Here is an 18531-nt window from a genome sequence, read left to right as displayed (position 1 = left end):
AGCTCATTCTCATAAAAAAATTTATTTCTTTTTAAATAACTTAACCAATAAAAGTGCACTGTTTACAAGTAAAATTTTGATTTCCAAAAAATAATATATCGTTAGAAATCCTTTACAATAATATAAAAATGAGTGAAAATTAATTTTTCATAATATAAAATATATTTAAAATTTAATTCTTAATATAACGTAAAATTATGAACTAAAATTTATTTTAATAATTTATTGTTCGTTAAATTTGTGATTTTATATGTTATGGGATTAACCATTAGTCTTAAAATCTTTCATTAATATAAAATAAAATCTATTTATAGGATATAAATAGAATTAACTTAGGTTTGTTTAAAGTTCAACTCTTAGATAAAAAGAAAAAATTTCAGCATTAAAAAAAATAAATTTTGAGAGAAGGAATATCTCAATGCCATTGTGACACGTGTATGGATTCATGGGTTATATATATGGGCCAAAGTCACACCTCAAAACTTGGTCATGAAATTAATGCATCTCAAATTTTGTTCCTACTGAAGCTTACTCTGTGACACCATGAGAGCACCATCAGCAATCCTCAGGAGCCTCTCGTTGCGGCGGATTCAGCCCCGGGCCGCCTCGGCTGCGGTGGCACCGTTGCCGGCAACAACCCAATTCAGCCGCGACCTCACGGCGGAGCTGACCACCCTCCAGTCAGCAACCAAGAGTGGCGAATATTTCATCCCTCAAATATTTTTTGACGCAGCAATCAGCACCCAAAAGATAGCGTCAAACACACTCGCTCACGTTTCCTACTCTTCCGATGTGGACCGTGAAGCAGTGGAAGAGTACCTGGAAACCAACACTGATATTCTGGACGCATGCAACTACTTTGTGGAAAGAGTAGAGAGCGTGAAGAAGAACTACGTGGAGTCGCTGAGAAAAGTTGCACGCTTTGTTGAAATTAACGCAACATCACGTGCTTTGGATGGATTGGTCCAATTGGAGTCATGTGAGGGTACAGAAAAAAGGAGAGTGAAAATGGGGAAGCGAGGGTGTTGTTTGGGAAGAACAAAGCAAGGCCATGAAAGTGAGTTGGGTGAGGTTTTGTGTGGCTCGAAGGGCATGGCTTTGATGAGTTGTTGGTTTCTTGAACAGGGTTTGTGTGTTGATTGTGGGAAAAGTGAAAGTCCGATGATGAAGGGTTGTTCATGGTTGAGGATTGTGCAGGAGTTGGGAGAGAAGAAAAGGAGAAGTGGGTGTTTGCAGAAGACGGTGGGTGCAGCGAGGGAATTGAAAGAAGTGATAAAGGGTAAGAGGGGAAAAGAGATGGTTGAAGGTTGTGTTGAGAGAGTGAAGAGAAGGTGCAAGGAATTGGAAGATGAGATTGGTTTTGTTGAAGGGAAAGTGAGAGATTTGTATAGGAGTTTGATTGATGTTAGAATGGCTTTGTTGGGAATTCTTTCCCAGGCTTAGATCAATTTTTAGATCAGATTAAACTAGGAACTTAGCTTAGGTTTGATGCCATTTTCTGGCAATCACGGATGTATAGAATTGATATGAGATTTATTGACAAAATAAATCACCTCTCCCACTTCATTAATCTTTCAATTTCAAATTTCTCATACTTACGTAAATCTTTCGATTTCAAAATTCAGTGAAAAGATAATGATATTTTGATTCATCTCTTTTATCTAATTTTAACTGACGATCACTCTTAAATCATTACATCATGTCACCAAACAAAATCAAAATAGACAATTAAAAGATTATTGATGTGGTAGGTTAAAAGTGGTAAAAGAAATGGATTAAAATATCATTATTCATCTGTGAAGATTGTTAAAAGTGTAAGTCTAAGTCCCTCATTGACTAAAAATAAGATAGTAGAACATTATATAAGGATAAAGATCCATAAACTCATTATCTTAAAGTTTTAGGTTGAGAGTGGTGTCAGTGTCTTATGTAGTTGGGCTCAGGTCTCATTGATGTTGTATCTCCCTGGTAACTGGATAGTCGTAAAAAGTGATATCAAAACCGATGGTTAAAACCGACTCAAAAGAACATATGCAAGTTCCTGTATTGAAAGTCAACCTAAAAAAGATAACATCGTTACGATCTTATATTTAAGATTTTGTTCACTTTAAAATCTAGATAATTAAAAATAAAATCATAAAAAAATTTCAGATTTTAAGGCAAACAAAACTTCAAATAGAATGATTAATTTTAATGATGTTATCGGAATAAGTTGGAAGAGTTAGTTTTTGGTGTGCATAATCTTCGACTGTTTGGTCGTTTGTTATTTGTGTTAGTTTTGGACATGATTGTTGCTTAATTTTCACCAACACCCAAAATTTTGAGTTTTTTCACCACATATTTTTTGGAAGGATCTAATTTAACTGATCAATTTTGGGCAAATTTTTCTCTAAATCATTTTTTATTTATTTATAAAGTTTCTAACTTGAACATAAACAATGATAGTAACAATACAATGATGTGAAAGGGAGCTGAACTTGTGGTATGGGAATCAGAATCATGGAGTGTAAAGCACTAACCATTTTCTAATATTAACACTCATATCACATGTTTAGCAATCCCATTAATGTAATCAAAAGTTGAAACTTTCAACTCTTTTCAGACATTATAACCTTTTTTAACGTTCCTTTATTGCGTACAGTAAATAGTACATATTTTATGAATGTTGAAATTGATAATATTTATTACGTTAAATACATATATCTCTAAGTTTTTATAAACCTACTTGGCACATGACTCTGTTTCTTTTCATATGTTGATCATATATAATTCACATGATTATCAACACTTTTCTTTTTCTTTTTTTGAATAAAAGAGTATATTTATAAGGATTTGGTGCATATATTAATTAAAAAAAGTAACTTGATGTGTTGCTTTTTACTTTGAATTCTCTGGAAGCTGAAAACGAGAAAGGAAACTTGATTTGGACTGAACTTTGAAACTAGAAGGCGAATTCTCTTTTCATAGGTAGAGTAAGAAGGATAATGATATTATGACTCATATTTTTTTATTTTTATTCTTTACTTTTGACGTGATTTAGTGTATGTCATTAATTAATACTATATTTTTCTTTGAAAGAATCAATGATCTACACTAATTTACGTCAGACATTAATAAATGAGAGTCAAAAAATGAAAGTCAAATTAAAATTTTTCAAATAAGAAATACATGAAAAAAAATAAAAAGCAACTAGGGTATTAAAATAAATTATTAAAAGGGATATTGTGGTGAATAATATCCCTCAGAAAATTTTAACATAATTCAAATATGTTGTTTGGTCCATGCACTCATCTTATCTAGTGAGATAGGGTAAGATTATTATTGTTGTTGAAAGGATCCGAAAACAAATTGTTGGTACATAGAATTTGTTTTTGTTGGGATGAAACATGGAATTTGTGTTTATTGGGATGAGATTGTAATATGTCACCTTCTTAATCAAGATTTTTTAAGTCTACAATCTTCAGTATAAACAAGATATTAGAATGTTTACAGATATTTTGATACTAAGTCAACATCACTTAAGTACTAAATATAATAATTAATAAATAATATTCAATAATTTTTTATAGTACTTTAATAGACCCATTTAACATTCTCTATCTTATCTTCGCGTGGTAATCTTACTTAGATGTGTATTCCAAGATGATATTGTGCGATATAAATTTTATATATAATACATATATGATCTCAATAAATCACAAATTTTGAGTTTATATTTTACAGATAAACCTAAGCTTAAAAACTTTTTTCATCATGCAAATATATCAGTTTTCACTTTTAGTCACTTGTAATTTTTTTTTCTTTACTATTTCTATAATAGTGTAATATTTAAATATTCTTTTAGTACTTACCCTCATTTTCTATTAGGTATTTATGTAATATGGGATTTCACACCACAGTATTTAGAATAATTTCTAATCCACTGTGCATGCTCGAGATCATAACATATACATTTTATAGAATTTTCAATATAAGACGGATTTTATAGAACATTTTTTATTGAAACATGTTAACGTGAAATAAAATGTTACCCTAAATCTTAAGATCAAAATATCATTTTTTAAGTTTTGAAAAAATAAAATGCATATAAAAAATTATTAAAATGTTATTCGTTTTAAAATAAAAAGTTTGAAAAATACCTTATAATTTATTTTTTTTATCGTAAATGTTAGTTTTGTTAGTAGAGGAAGTTCTAATTATGACCGCTTGCACTTTTCTTTTTAAATCTTTTAAATCAATTTTATATTTTCCAAACTTTAAAAGAGTTTGAATCTACAATTTCTCCTATCTTTTCTTTACACTTTTATCACTAGATTAACTTTATAGTTCTATAACATGCATAAATTTTATATTACAATAATATACAATTTATTAATATCACATTATTTATAAATATTTTATTTTATTAAAAATAATGACAGTCATAAAATAAATATATATATATAGAATAATAATAATAATAATTAATAAGTACTACTATAATGATGATAATAAACATTTAAATAAAATGATAAAAATATAAAGGAGAAAGAAATTAAGATAATTTTTATAGAAAAAAAATAATAAAGAAAATTTATATATATATATATATATATATATATATATATATATATATTATAATATTCTATGTATGTTCATTTAATAATCATCTGAAAGCTAAAGCCTATCGGAATATATATACATATGACGATGCATCGGCTCCTTATATATATATATATATATATATATATATATATATATATATATATATATATATATATATATGAGTTTTATTTCTTTTGATACACGATGCATGGAATATAATGATAGCATTTTTGTTTAGCTAATTACATTGAACGTCGTTGAATAAAGCTTAAGTACATAACGTCAGAACATTAAATGCTTAGAGCTTTGGACAAATGGAGATAAACCAAATCTGAACAAAATCTAAAAGAAATTGAATGCAAAAGTATACCTATATATGTATGTATAGATTTAGATGTCTATAAATAGCAAAGATTCAAAGCTAAAAGAAAAAAAAGTCAGTGAGAGTGAAAGTGAAAGGAAGCAATACAAGAAGTGAATGATAAAAACAACAAAGGCGTTACAAAAAAAAAGAGTGCTAATAGTGCGAGTGTATAAAAAGGAGAAACGAGCATTTATCTTTTTCAATCTTTGAGGTAAGGGAGAAGAGACATTTATCATTCTATCTTTTGACTTTTATTTTTTTTTTCTTATCTCCTCGTAATTATTTTTATATTTACATTTAAGTGAGGTGTACCTAACCTCATTTATTTATATTCATATCCAGTAGTGCACTGGTCCTATTTATTCAATTTATATTTACTCTCATTTATTTATTTATATTTATCTCTAGTACTTGTCCTTTTTATTTATTTTAATTATTCATTGATCCTATATATTTATTTATATAATTATATGGTTTAATATTGAAATAAAATTTATGATAAATAAAGATTTGATTATTGTAGTTGGAGGTATGACCTTGGGGATTTATACGAGTTAGTATTACTCAATATGAGATGTTCTTGAGTTACTTGTTGGCCATGAGCTCATTTATCCGGACTAGTCACTACAAAATTATTCAATATCTTTATAAAGTATAATAAAATCTAGTTTTATGGATTTGAGAGAATTTTCATATTTTATTTTATCTTATTATGATATGCTGTATTTTTTGTGTGATATTTGTCTCACTTCCCTATTTTATGATTGTATGTGAAACACAAAAATTTGATAACCTTATCATAGATGGCTGCCCCCAACATGCCTGATCCCTTCTTCGCCGACATTGTGGGTATTTTTCCGGGAAATGCATGGCAAACCAATGCAGTGAATAATTTTATAACATTTCAGGGAACGAAAAACTCTACCATCACTTTTCTCTCTGCTCCAAATGCGCCGATTGTCATCGAATGACAAATCGGAGTTACCTTCTATTTACTTCCAACAGTCCAAGTGAACTCTATCCATAACCTTTTTCCTCTACCTGTTTGAAAATCAGTATATGAGAAAAAAACTGTAAATAAATAACACTCCTTCCTCTTTTAGTGTAGAAAATATAAAAGGTATTAAACGATATAGATATAAGATGCATATAGTATTATATATATATATATATATATATATATATATATATATATATATATATAGTATAATTAGATATCATCGTATTGTCTTTAAATTTTATAAGTATATTGTAGAAAATAATAATAATTAAATAAATAGTATTTTTTTTTCGTCACAAGTTTCACCTTAAAATTAATGTATCATAGTAAAACTCATATATATATATATATATATATTTTTTTTTTTTAGTATAATTAGATATCATCGTATTGCCTTTAAATTTTATAAGTATATTGTAGAAAATAATAATAATTAAATAAATAGTATTTTTTTTTGTCACAAGTTCCACCTTAAAATTGATGTATCATAGTAAAACTCAAATAAAGTAATATGAAATGTATATAACACGACTTCTGCTGTTCACATAAGTGTTATAGAGACCATAAAACAAAAATAAAAGATTTAAAATATTACAAGAATCACAAGCATAATAAGATATTAAGATAAAAGAGCAATGTGATATATTTGAATAAGCGAAAAAAAAGGTGGTTATTCAAACATGAATTGATTCTAGAAAAGAAGGGTAAGTTTGCTCATACAAAAATACACCCAAAATTCTAATCCGTTTGGGGCACACCATTAGGTTAAAGGATTAGTTGTCAATTTTCTTTTTTAATTATTTATTTTTCTAAAACTATACTATTTTAATTTCAGAACACTAGTTTCTCCTTGTATGATAAGGAAAACTATAATAGTATTAACGTTGTGAGGATGTAGAATAAGTGGATCAGAGATTTTCAAGATTTATTTATTTCAGTTATTTTCATAATTACTGACCAATTTATATTTTAAAAGCGATAAATTATACTTTTATAAATTCAATTATTTCCACACCAGAATGATTAGGTGAGTGAATGAAATGTGATAAGACTATTTTGTCCATGCGTGAGCACTTGAAGTTGGTGGATGTTTCGTAAAGAGTGAAACAAATGAAGTCCACTCATTTGTGTCTTCTCCTCTATTCTCTCTCCCACATTTGTGTGTCTATATTATGAAATTTTGATGCAGTGTTGTTTTGTTTCGAGTGTGTGGCAAAACGAAGATTTAGCAAAAGAGAGAGTATAAAGAAAGAAAAGAGAATTTGGTAATAGAAATGGCGTTGAAGGAGACATTTTACATATCTCATGGATCACCCACTTTGTCCATTGATGAAACCATTGAGGCTAGGAAGTTTCTTCAGTCATGGAAGAACGACGTGTTTCCTCACAAACCCTCTTCAATTCTCGTCATCTCCGGCCACTGGGACACCACAGTTCCGACGGTCAACGTGGTTGACTCCGTCAACGACACCATCTACGACTTCTATGGATTCCCCAAAGAAATGTACCAGGTTTCCACCTAGTACCTCTAAATTTATGACACCCCTCTTCTTCATTCTTCTAGTTGCATTCTTTGTTTTGAGAAAGTATGTGCTTTTAGTTTCGTTACAAAGGAGGAATTGAGTTTTTGACTTGTTGCTGTTTGATAATTTCTCCCAAAAGAATGTTTTGTTTGTTTTCATTTGAGATATAGGACTTTCCATGGTGATGTTGTTTGGTATATTTTTGTGGAAATCTCTTATGCTTCCTCTGTTGTTAGCTTAAATATCCTGCTCCTGGAGCACCAAAATTGGCAAGGAGGGTGAAGGAACTACTGAGAAAATCTGGTTTCAACCGTGTTGATGAAGATACAAAGAGAGGACTGGACCATGGAGCTTGGGTTCCTCTCTTTTTGATGTACCCAGAAGCCGACATTCCAGTTTGTCAGCTTTCTATTCAATCAAACCAAGATGGAACTCATCATTATAACCTTGGAAAAGCATTGGCCCCTCTTAAAGATGAAGGTGTACTCATCATGGGTTCTGGAAGTGCTGTTCATAACTTGAGAGCCATTAGTCCTAACTCCACTGTTCAGCCCTGGGCTCTAGAATTTGATAACTGGTTGAAAGATGCTCTTCTTGAAGGAAGGTATGCAAGTTTTCTCTGTTCTGGTGTTCAAACTAGATAAGTGTTTTACTTTGTTATGGATGTTTAACTACATGCATCTAATTACCAAGCTAGTGCATGGCATTGGAAAACTAGCCATTGAATGTTGTAGAGTTTGGCTCTTCATGGATTGGTTGTAAATCACTAGGAACAGATAAATGCTTAGTTGTTCTTATTAAGGATGTTAGCTGCCATGGATCACTTTACCAAGATACTGTATGACATAGGAAAACTAACTAGACATTAAATGTTGCAGAATTTGGCTCCTATGGATTGTTTGTTAAAGTTTTGTATTGATTTTGTAGATATGAAGATGTGAATCATTATGAAGAGAAAGCACCACATGCAAAAAAGGCTCATCCATGGCCAGATCATTTTTATCCGCTGCATGTTGCTATTGGTGCTGCTGGTGAGAATGCAAAGGCCAAACTCATCCACAGTAGTATTGAACTTGGCTCTCTCTCTTACGCTTCTTACCAGTTTACATCAGCAACTGGCAGTTGAACTTCTTAATACAGAATTCCTGCTGTTCATTTGTGTTCTTTGCATTCTGAACTTTCTGTTCTTTTTCCGAATGGTCATCTAATATGAATGTGGTTTATAGGCATGCCTTCTATACTTTGTTGTATAAAAGTCAGGCATATTTTATAGTTCATTCAATGTGTTGAGTTGTTCTAGTCTGAGTAGATTCAATTGATAGTACAGGCATCAGTTTCCAGTGATAATCCAAGAGAAGACTAATTTATCTACTTTGAAGCCAACATTGATGAATCTTGACGTCAATGCTAGTGGGGTTGATCAACTAACATACCTAATAAACAATCATTGAGGATGATCAACTAACATACCTAATAAACAATAATTGATGTTGACATTTTATATTCATTACATTAAAGATATTTATGTTTTAATTATTTCATATTGATAACAATTTTCGTTTTTTTAAAGTGAAGTTAAATTTATATTTTACAGAGCATAATAGATGCAAATGCTTTTGGAAAATTTTATTTTGGTGAATTACAGACATATAGATATTTAATATTATCTTTTCCCCATTTACATAAAATTTAATTTGCATGATGCTTTTACATTATCAAACCAACAAACTAATGTAAACTGATTTTATAAAGTTGGTCTGAAGGGTTTAGAAGAGAGGGTGAGATAGGTTGTATGTCAATAAAAATACGAATATAAGCTGATGTTATGATATTTTTACCTGTTAAATAGTTTTTACTTATTTGAATATATATTTTAATTTGGAATGAAAAAATTTAAATGAAAGTATCAAGCGTGAATATTAAAAGTTATGAAAGGTTATCATTAGAGTGAATATTAGTTAGTGTTTGTTTAAATATTGTATCAAAGGCTCTTTGTGAATGCTATTCCAGGATTCCCTCTTGTTATGATCCTTTTCCCTCTCTTTTGAACTTTCTTTCTCTTTTGGAAGATCTTTCCTCTCCCTCTCCAATTTTTCTACATCTTTATCTTCCTTGGCAGATTCTTTGTTGTCACCACTATTATTGTTAACTGGTGTACTGCTTCTGCGATCACTTCTCTCCTTTTCCCTATCCCCCCAATCCCGATGCTTGCCATCCTTTCTTTTTCTTTCTTTAAACCTATCTTCACTTTTAGAATCAATTTTGTTTTCTCCAACAGCTTCATGAGTTTCCAAACTGTCCCTTTCTTCTGCCATTGAACTGCCCTTTCCAACTTCTGGTGTATTGCCACGTGATGCATGCCAAGAATCCAAACTCCCACCAGGAGTATCAGAAAATCTCTTCCCCCTATACTCCTTTGATTCTTTCCAATTCAAGTGGCTGCTGCTGCTTACCATACCATAGCCATCCTTATCTGTCTTAATGTCACCTTTCGAATCATTATGACTATCTCGTTCATATCTGACATCCTTGTTGTCATCTCCTCTGGCATCAACTCGTGCATCTTTTTCACTTTTAGCAATCTGAGAAACCCTTCTGACTTCACCATGCAATTCCTTCTTCTCAGAGTTCATATCACGATTCTCAAACCGGAGATCCCTACTCTCCTTGAAATCCCTAGATTCTATCCTGTTCTCAGTTCCAGTGGGATGATCTGTATGAGAATCATTTGAAGATGATGGCATCCGATACACTGTATGAAGAGGAGATCTTCTATCTGCATCACGAGATTCAGTACGGAGTGTCTTTGCCACCCGGGAATCCTGACCCATATCATACGGAATATGGTGGTCATTTGAAACAGATGGCATCAACTTGGAATATGTACCAGAATCTGGATGTGGATGCTTTGAAGACTGATGAACAGAATCTTCATGAGACCTCTTAGGCACCCCGCTCATAATGAAAACCCAACACGGTTAGAAACCTCAAAAGAAAGCAATCCGACAGCAAAAAAAACTCCTATCTCTGCTGTCCACACATTCCACAGTAGTCAGTAGCTGCAAGCCAACAATGGAAACAATATAACACCACATTAATTAATCACACCAAAAACAATTTTGAAATGCATTCAAGTTCAACGTATGTAAACACGACAAAGAGAAATAATGACTGAAGTCAACGAGAAAGCAACCGACAAAGCACATCCCCAACACAATCAACATCAAATTAACACACATACCACAACATCCCAACACAATCAACATCAAATTACACATACCACGACAAACATAACACCACATTAATTTATCACAGCAAAGGCAATTTTCAAATGCATTCAAGTTCAGCATATGAGAAACACGACAAAGAGAAACAATGACAGAACTCAACGATAATGTAACCGATCAAGCAACATCCTCAACACAATCAACATCAAATTAACACATACCACGACAAACATAAAACCTAATCAGAATTAATATTTTATAATGTCCATATATAACTTATCATGCCAAAAACAAATTTCGTATGCCTTCAAGTTCTACTTATCAGAATCACCACAAAGAGAAACAATTATAGAGAAGTCGCGCCACAATAACAAATGAAGCAACATGATATCAAAATTAACTGATGCCACGACAAACATAACTTAATAAGATTTTTGTATTCTTAATCAAACACAGCATTTACATGCAGTATAAATATAATTACAACCCTAGAATCAAGTATCGAATGCCAATTAGCCAGAACCAAAACTTAAATCTCTCACTCACTCACACACACATAATCATCCTCAACAACAACAAAATCTCTCCTCACGCACACACGTCATCATCATGAGCAATAACATTATCATAGAACTCAATACCAAGCGACCTAGTTTCCAGCCAAAAAGCCGAGCATACAATTAGAAACACTGTCAATTTCAATAGAAAACCTCCAAACAACTTAAAGAAAGGGAACACCTACTGAAGAGGAAAACTAGATAAGCATAAAGAAAACTCACTAAAAATTTCCGTCTATTCTATTTCCTCAATTTGAACAACATGATGGAAATTGAAAAATGTTGAACCATCTAAACACTAGTCAACATCACTCCTACATAAGTACAGAACATATGGCCTTCAGGTAAAAGGCAAATGTCTTAACCTTGTGCACCAATTTCACCATCCAAGATTGCATGCCTAGTTAAAACAATCTCTTTTACAAGATTTCTGTAAGTGAAAGGTCTAACAACCCCTCGCAAAAATAGCTCTGGAGGAATTCTGCTTCTCTTAATCCTTTTTCTCCATTTTCCAATCCCAATATACTTCCACTCTTCTGGACTCACCTTTGCTCGCTTGCCTCTCAAGGCAGTTTCATCTCCATCTACTGAGGGTGTTGTCTCTTCCTCTACATTGTGCATCATTGGTTGCTTCTTATTCAGCTTTTTATTGGTTTCAAGAGCCTTCCTCGCCAGATTTTCCATTGCATCCCCGCTACTTAATGCTTTTTCAAACTCCTCGTTCCAATTAAAGTCAGTCTCATTCTCTTCCATGGCCTCATATTTGCCGTCTTCACCTTCTTCCATGTCCATATATAGATCTTGGTTTTTATACGGATCAACATCATCATCATCATTCAACTCCTCTTCCTCCTCCTCGTCATCATCATCATTAGCGACGTCATCACTACCTTCATCCTCAATCCAATCTAGAATCTCAGTATCATTAGGGTCATCAACAACAGCATCATCTTCTTCATCAGGAGCATCACAACCCAGCTCCATCTCTTCCAACTTAGCCTTCCACTCCTTTGTATATGGATGTAACAATTCCAAGGGATGGTTTTTCAACAAAAACTCCAAACATTTTGACTTTTTCTGATCACTCAATTTATCATATGCATTCACCACATCATCGACAAATGCCTTTTGATTCACCTTCACAATCTTACACAATCCGCCATAGTAAGTACACAACTCAACACTACCATCATCGTTTTCCAACTCAAAAAGAAAATCCTGTTCTGTTTCGGGGTTAAGTTGTTGAATTAGTGGCTTGAAAAAACCATCTTGTGGCTCAAACCTACACTGAACACCGGCTTCTTCACATATATAATATCAGGTCTCATCCATGCAGCACATTGCCCTATCGCCGACCTAGCTTTGTTCCCAAGTCTACCCATCAAGTTCCACTTATCTAATCTCTGTTTACCTGCCTCAAGTACTACTTCACAAACAAGAGTCCATTGCTCCCACGGAAGCTCTGAAAGTCTCCACCTTGGGTGCCTTACAAATACCCAAAAATACCTTAATTTACTTTGATCCAGCTGCTTCACCTTTTCTCCATAATCTTCAGCCATTTCAGCTTGTTCAATTTTCTCCCACTCCTCATGGTCCCTCACTTCACTGATTAGCGTCACACACTCATCCGTGATCCCTCCACGAACTGGATCGCCCACAACAACCCCACGCCAAGAGTAGGGTCCATATTGACCATACTTGTACCAATCATAAGGATGACGCAAATTTGGGTCATCCTTCTCCATGAACCGAACCATTCGATCATACCCGAGGCCAATTTGTTGGAGCTCATCCTCAGTGAAGTTATCAGGATAATTCCCACCACCATGAGGGTTTTTTAGCCTGTAGAACAGAGACTCCGCATACTTCTTGGTTCTTGCGCTATTAATGCGCCTCCACCGACTCCGTAACTCTGCAGCGCCTTCAATTCGACCACCAGAGGAGCCATCACCACCAGACTTCTTGCTACGACCAGCGTAACACCTCAGGTCCCTTATTTTGCCCGGTGAATTCCGCCCCAAAATTGAGGATTCACTTCCTGGTTTGAGAGTTTGGGAGAGTGATACAACTGAAAAGTGTATGTGTAAATCGAATTTTAGGTTTGGTGTTTTGTGAAAAGGCTTGTGAAAAGGCCTGAGAGGAGAAAGTTGAAGGTATGTAGAAGATGGGTTGAGTGTTGTGGGCAAAAAATCACTTTTAAAATCCCTGAGATCCATCTAAAAAATCACCGACCACCAATAACTAAACACATAAACAATTGCAAAACAAATTAGTTTTTCAAAGAATCATCTAAAAAACAACTAAACAACTACACTAATTCAATGTTTAAAAAACGACAATAATTACCAATGAGCCCAGACACGGCAACGGTTTACGTTCCTCTTCCGAAGCCTCTCCGACACGGACACGGTGGTGGTGATACGGTCCGCTCCTTGGACACGAGTGCCGCTGAAACCACGATTGGAGACCTAGGCACAGAGACGACGGTGGTGATATGGGTTTCGAACGACGCTCCGGTCGGAAATGCAACGCGTGCCGGCTGTCTGAACAGAAGAAGAAGGAAACGGTGACTGTTTGAAACGCTGCTGCAGCTGTCTTAGATAAGCAAAGATAATATCAAATAAAATATATAACAATTTAACAAGTATTCAAATACAATCGTTAATTGAAATATTACGATTAATTGATTATTTCAATATTTAAAAAAAAAAAACTACATAAATCTTTTCTATTTATTTAGAAAGTTGCTTATAATTTTAGTGCTTTTTATTTTCATTTTCAGCTCCATTTATATTATGTTCTTGAATAGAATTTAAGTCTAAGTTACTTTTATTCATTTTATTAATGCAGGATTAAAAACATAAACTAAAATTCGAGAAAGAAATGAAATGAAGAGAAAATAATTAAGAAGTGCTGAAAATAAACAACAAAACATTGTGCTTGGACTTTTTTCACACTACACTCCATTTCCTCCTTCTGCAATTACAGCATCAACCCTTGCACCATTTTCCTTTCCAGCATTCGTTTTATAGAAATCTCTGAGTTTATAACCCATTGGCACACCCCTTTGCTTCATTTCCTCCAAAATTGACATTGCTTCTTCAACCTTCTTCAAATTCATCAACTTGCTAGCCAAAACACCAAGAAGCTGAGCATCCAACAATTTATCCCTCCCAACAAAACTCCTCACATACCTCATAACATCTTCATAGCACTTCATTCTCAAAAGGGCCCCAATAACATACATGTGCGTTGAGTACATCATGTACACTCCATCATCCACCATCCTCCTCAGTATCACCATTGCACCATCCACCTTCCCCGCCCTACACGCGCCCAACACCAACGCGTCGAACGTACGCGAATCCGCCGCAATACCCTCTTCCTCCATTTTCCTCAAAACTCCGGCCGCCTCGTCAAACTCTCCGCCGTAACAGTAAGCCTTCAGAAAAAGGTTGTAGCCTATCAGGTCCAGCCTAATACCGAACTCAGCCATTACATCCACCACGCGCCACGCGTGGTCGAGGGACTTCTCCCTTGTGAGGAAGCTGAGGATGGGGTAGAAAGTGCACGCGGCTGGTACACAGACCCCACCACGCGCCAATGTCTCGATCACTCGAAGCGCCTCCTCCGTGCGTCGGATCTTGCAGAGGCGCGTGACCAGCAAGTCGAGCGCGTTGCGGCGGGTGATACCTCCATTGAGATGGGAGACGGTTTCTACGAGCTTATCGATGATGGAGGGAGAGCAATTAGAGTGAGTTATGAAACTGAAGGTATGTTTGCTGTTTTTGAAGCCGTCTTGGACGCGCTTGTTGAGGACGTCTCGGAGAGCACTGTAGTCGCCGGAGCTGAAGGCGTCGGCGGCGAGGTCATCGTAGTATGCAACGGTGGGATTGTCGGGGAAGGGTTTGGTAATTAGGGTTGTTGCGAAACGACGACGTAGATAGGAGAGGGATTTCAGAGTTATGTTTGGGGTTTTGCGGAAAAACAACATCGTTTGTTGTGTTTGTGATTGTAAACTGAAGTGAAACTTGAGAAATCTACACATTTGTTATTTTAAACCATCACATAATTTTTTAATGTTATTTTTATGAAATTATGTATATTTTTAAACGGTGTTATTTTCACATTGTTTTGATTAATTACCCATAAAAATAATAAAACTTTAAAAGCAATAAATTATAAAAATTATATATACTTCTAAAACTATATTATTTTAGTATAATAAAAAAATATTAAAAAGTTGCGCTTCCCCTGTTTTGGCCAGTGAAATGAGAACGGTATCAGCCTTTACTAAATTTATATAATTATTTTATCACATATTAACAAAGTTATTTAATTACTAATACAATGATAAAGAAAGATGTAAAATTTGATTTTTGAAAAAAAAAAATGTAATTCTGTTTCAGTACACCAGTCATGAGTAACTGGTGACTACTAACAAGTAAAACGACGCGTTTGAAACTGAGAAGGTCGTGAAATTTTGCCACTGTTCTCTGCTTCATTTCAGAATTTCTCACATACACAATAAAGTTAGGGTTTCACAATTTCGTATTTCCGTTCACCTCTTCACTGAGATAGACAGGGATTTCTTCGCGCTTTCCTGCCGCCACTTAAGAAATCGAAAGACTACGAGACAAGGTACGAGGATTTTGTTCCCTTTTCCTTTCTCATGTCCAATGTAAAAGAAAAACAAATCATTAATTTTTGTCTGTTTTTGCATCCGGGGCTCTTTGTTATATATATACTTTTTAATTGTAGAATTCTTAGTTCCATTGGGGTTTTTGAATTTCTGTTTATTGTTGATAAGTTGATATTTTTATGATTCCGGGACTCTATTGTCTGTGTTTTGGGAATTTCCCTTTTGGTTGGAGTTTTAAATGTATACGTACTTTGTTTCTTGGTTGCAATGCTGTTGTATGTTAATTGTTAGATTATGCGGTGGTTTGCAATTGGCATCGAGAATTTGAGACATGATTTGCATGCACATTGATTGATGATGTTTGCAGTGGCAATGACTTATGTGGATGATGATGGTTCTTCTGGCTCTGGAGATGATGTAAACATATTGGATGGACACAAGCGTCAGGCTGGCATGGCATTGAATTCTTGCGGTGGCCGGAAGAGGGGCCGGAAAGCTACCGGAGCTGCCATAGTGGATGCTATGCTGGAGATAGTGACTGCTTCAAAGATGAGGGCAAGTGCAATCGCGAAGAATGAGGAAAGGTTCTCTATAAACAAGTGCATCAAAGTGTTGGATGAGATGCAAGGTGTTGATGAGGGGATTTACTTTCTTGCTTTGGATTTGTTTGAGGACCACCCTAATGCCCGGGAAGTTTTCATCTCTCTTAAAAACGATTGCCATGGTTGCAGGGCAAATGTGGTGTTTCCTCTAGTTGAATTGTTTGAGAAAATTTCCCATATTTTATTATTAAAAACTGCCCTATACTTTTGTACTGCTAAATCGACTGCAAGGGATGATGCTAGTTAGTGATTTTACTTCTTTGATTTTGTGCTTAATGCCTATATTACCGAGTTTGAGTTTGGAATTTTGAACTAGATATATCAGAGAGATGTTATCTTTACTATTCGTACTCTTGAAGTTTATCTTTACAGATACACCAATCAGCATGGATGATGATGACATTGACCTAGAATTGGATGAGATGGAACTAGTTGCTGCTGCGGCTGGATTCTATTACTATAGCTGTCTGACCAAACAACCTTCACGTGGTTTATCACCTAGGAGATGTGAATTTATGACAGAAGTGCTCAATGGGCATGATGACCTTTGTCGGGAAATGTTGCGAATGGATAAGCATGTATTCCATAAGTTGTGTGATATTCTCCGTCAAAGAGCCCTGTTGCGTGATACTTCTGGTGTGATGATAGAGGAGCAGTTAGCAATATTTTTAAACATCGTTGGTCATAACGAACGTAATAGGGTGATTCAAGAACGCTTTCAACACTCCGGTGAAACCATTAGCCGGCATTTTAATAATGTCTTGAAGGCTATTAAGTCATTGTCGCGTGAAGTTTTGCAACCTCCTCAGCTCACAACGCCTCCAGAAATTCACAATAATGCTAGATTTTATCCATATTTCAAGGTTACAATGATCTCTGATCTCCTTCACCTTAAATATTCAACTAACTAGTGTTTACTGCTTGTGCGAATTTATCTAACCTCTCCCTTCCACCTCTATTTCAGGATTGTATAGGAGTAATTGATGGTTTGAACATTCCTGCACATGTTCCAGCCAAAGATCAATCTAGATTTCGTAACAAGAAAGGTATCCTGTCTCAAAATGTGTTGGCAGCTTGCACATTTGACCTGCAGTTTATATTCATTTATCCTGGTTGGGAAGGCTCTGTCACGGATTCGCGAGTGTTAAGGGCAGTCCTTGATGACCCAGACCAGAATTTCCCTCAAATACCCCAAGGTTTGTTTGTTAGTAATAGTATATCTCAAGATTTGGGTTCATTATCTTTCCATATTAAACATTGTACTAATAGTAACTTAATGTACTTTTTTTTCTTTGGATTTATTTCATAGGAAAGTATTACCTTGTTGACAAGGGATATTTAAATACAGAAGGGTTTATTGCTCCTTTCCTAGGGGTTCGATACCAGCATTATGAGTTTAGAGGTGCTAATCAATTGCCAAGAAATGCAAAAGAGTTGTTCAATCACAGGCATTGTTTTATGAGGAGTGCTATCCTTAGGTCATTTGATGTGTTGAAAACTAGATTCCCAATCCTTAAACTTGCTCCTCAGTATTCCTTTCAGATTCAGCGCGACATTGTCATCGCCGCATGTGTTCTTCACAATTTCATCCGCCACGAAGAAAGAAATGACTGGATATTCAACAGTGTTGGGGGGTCTCCGGTGGAGGAAATGTCAGATCTTGATGAACTTCCTGATGTGCCGATGCTTTCTTCAATAGAAGGACAACTTGCATTCTCATTGCGTGATTCAATTGCTGCATCTATGTGGGATGATTTCTTGACTAAATGGGATGAGTGGTGAATCATAATTGCTGGAAGAGGTGTCATAGCTTGGTGACTGTGGTTTTGTTGCAAAGGCAGCCACAGGACTTTTATCTTCTTCCATCTTAATGTGATTTAATTTGATGTTATGGTCAATGCTCAGTATTTGGTGAGTAACTTGAAATTTTGTATAGGCTCTGTATATCTTTGTCAAATAATAGATTTATTGAAATGGAATTACGAAGGTTGCTTTGTTTAGATTAGAATATTTCTATGGAGGTATATGTTAT

At 34.5% G+C, this 18531-nt stretch overlaps 4 protein-coding genes and 1 pseudogene across 5 annotated transcripts; 2 read left to right on the top strand and 3 right to left on the bottom strand.

Moving 5' to 3' along the window:
* Positions 1 to 7037: 7037 nt before the first annotated feature.
* Positions 7038 to 8842, top strand: LOC114181141 (extradiol ring-cleavage dioxygenase-like). The gene is made up of 3 exons (XM_028067500.1): positions 7038 to 7459; positions 7708 to 8075; positions 8399 to 8842. The coding sequence occupies exons 1-3, from the start codon at positions 7223 to 7225 to the stop codon at positions 8595 to 8597; spliced, it is 804 nt and encodes a 267-aa protein (XP_027923301.1). The 5' UTR covers positions 7038 to 7222; the 3' UTR covers positions 8598 to 8842.
* A 546-nt stretch (positions 8843 to 9388) lies between these two features.
* On the bottom strand, positions 9389 to 13995 carry LOC114181222 (annotated as a pseudogene).
* LOC114180901 (splicing regulatory glutamine/lysine-rich protein 1-like) lies at positions 9430 to 10431 on the bottom strand. Its single transcript, XM_028067196.1, has one exon. The coding sequence runs from the start codon at positions 10429 to 10431 to the stop codon at positions 9430 to 9432; it is 1002 nt and encodes a 333-aa protein (XP_027922997.1).
* A 216-nt stretch (positions 13996 to 14211) lies between the features above and the next one.
* LOC114180900 (pentatricopeptide repeat-containing protein At2g40240, mitochondrial-like) lies at positions 14212 to 15249 on the bottom strand. The gene has a single exon (XM_028067195.1). The coding sequence runs from the start codon at positions 15247 to 15249 to the stop codon at positions 14212 to 14214; it is 1038 nt and encodes a 345-aa protein (XP_027922996.1).
* Positions 15250 to 15647: 398 nt separating this feature from the next.
* LOC114182140 lies at positions 15648 to 18504 on the top strand. 2 transcript variants are annotated; one of them, XM_028068918.1, is made up of 5 exons: positions 15648 to 15896; positions 16265 to 16525; positions 16872 to 17362; positions 17464 to 17695; positions 17809 to 18504. In XM_028068918.1, exons 2-5 carry the CDS (start codon positions 16270 to 16272, stop codon positions 18279 to 18281), a joined length of 1452 nt encoding a protein of 483 aa, XP_027924719.1. In that variant the 5' UTR covers positions 15648 to 15896; positions 16265 to 16269; the 3' UTR covers positions 18282 to 18504. The 2 variants fall into 2 exon arrangements, with proteins under 2 accessions (XP_027924719.1, XP_027924720.1); XM_028068919.1 differs by having other exon boundaries at positions 16859 to 17362.
* The last annotated feature ends 27 nt before the right edge of the window (positions 18505 to 18531 follow it).

This window comes from Vigna unguiculata, chromosome 4 (genome assembly GCF_004118075.2).
Source record: "Vigna unguiculata cultivar IT97K-499-35 chromosome 4, ASM411807v1, whole genome shotgun sequence".
Lineage (NCBI taxonomy): Eukaryota > Viridiplantae > Streptophyta > Magnoliopsida > Fabales > Fabaceae > Vigna > Vigna unguiculata.
This window is presented reverse-complemented; position numbering and strand designations above follow the sequence as displayed.

Bases quoted from the DNA above. Each gene is read 5' to 3' on its own strand.
- LOC114181141 (XM_028067500.1), top strand. From the start codon at position 7,223: ATGGCGTTGAAGGAGACATTTTACATATCTCATGGATCACCCACTTTG. The intron at 7,460-7,707 runs GTTTCCACCTAG...CTCTGTTGTTAG, and splicing joins TCCCCAAAGAAATGTACCAG to CTTAAATATCCTGCTCCTGG. The intron at 8,076-8,398 runs GTATGCAAGTTT...TTGATTTTGTAG, and splicing joins GATGCTCTTCTTGAAGGAAG to ATATGAAGATGTGAATCATT.
- LOC114180901 (XM_028067196.1), bottom strand. From the start codon at position 10,431: ATGAGCGGGGTGCCTAAGAGGTCTCATGAAGATTCTGTTCATCAGTCT.
- LOC114180900 (XM_028067195.1), bottom strand. From the start codon at position 15,249: ATGTTGTTTTTCCGCAAAACCCCAAACATAACTCTGAAATCCCTCTCC.
- LOC114182140 (XM_028068918.1), top strand. From the start codon at position 16,270: ATGACTTATGTGGATGATGATGGTTCTTCTGGCTCTGGAGATGATGTA. The intron at 17,363-17,463 runs GTTACAATGATC...CCTCTATTTCAG, and splicing joins GATTTTATCCATATTTCAAG to GATTGTATAGGAGTAATTGA. The intron at 17,696-17,808 runs GTTTGTTTGTTA...TTTATTTCATAG, and splicing joins TTTCCCTCAAATACCCCAAG to GAAAGTATTACCTTGTTGAC.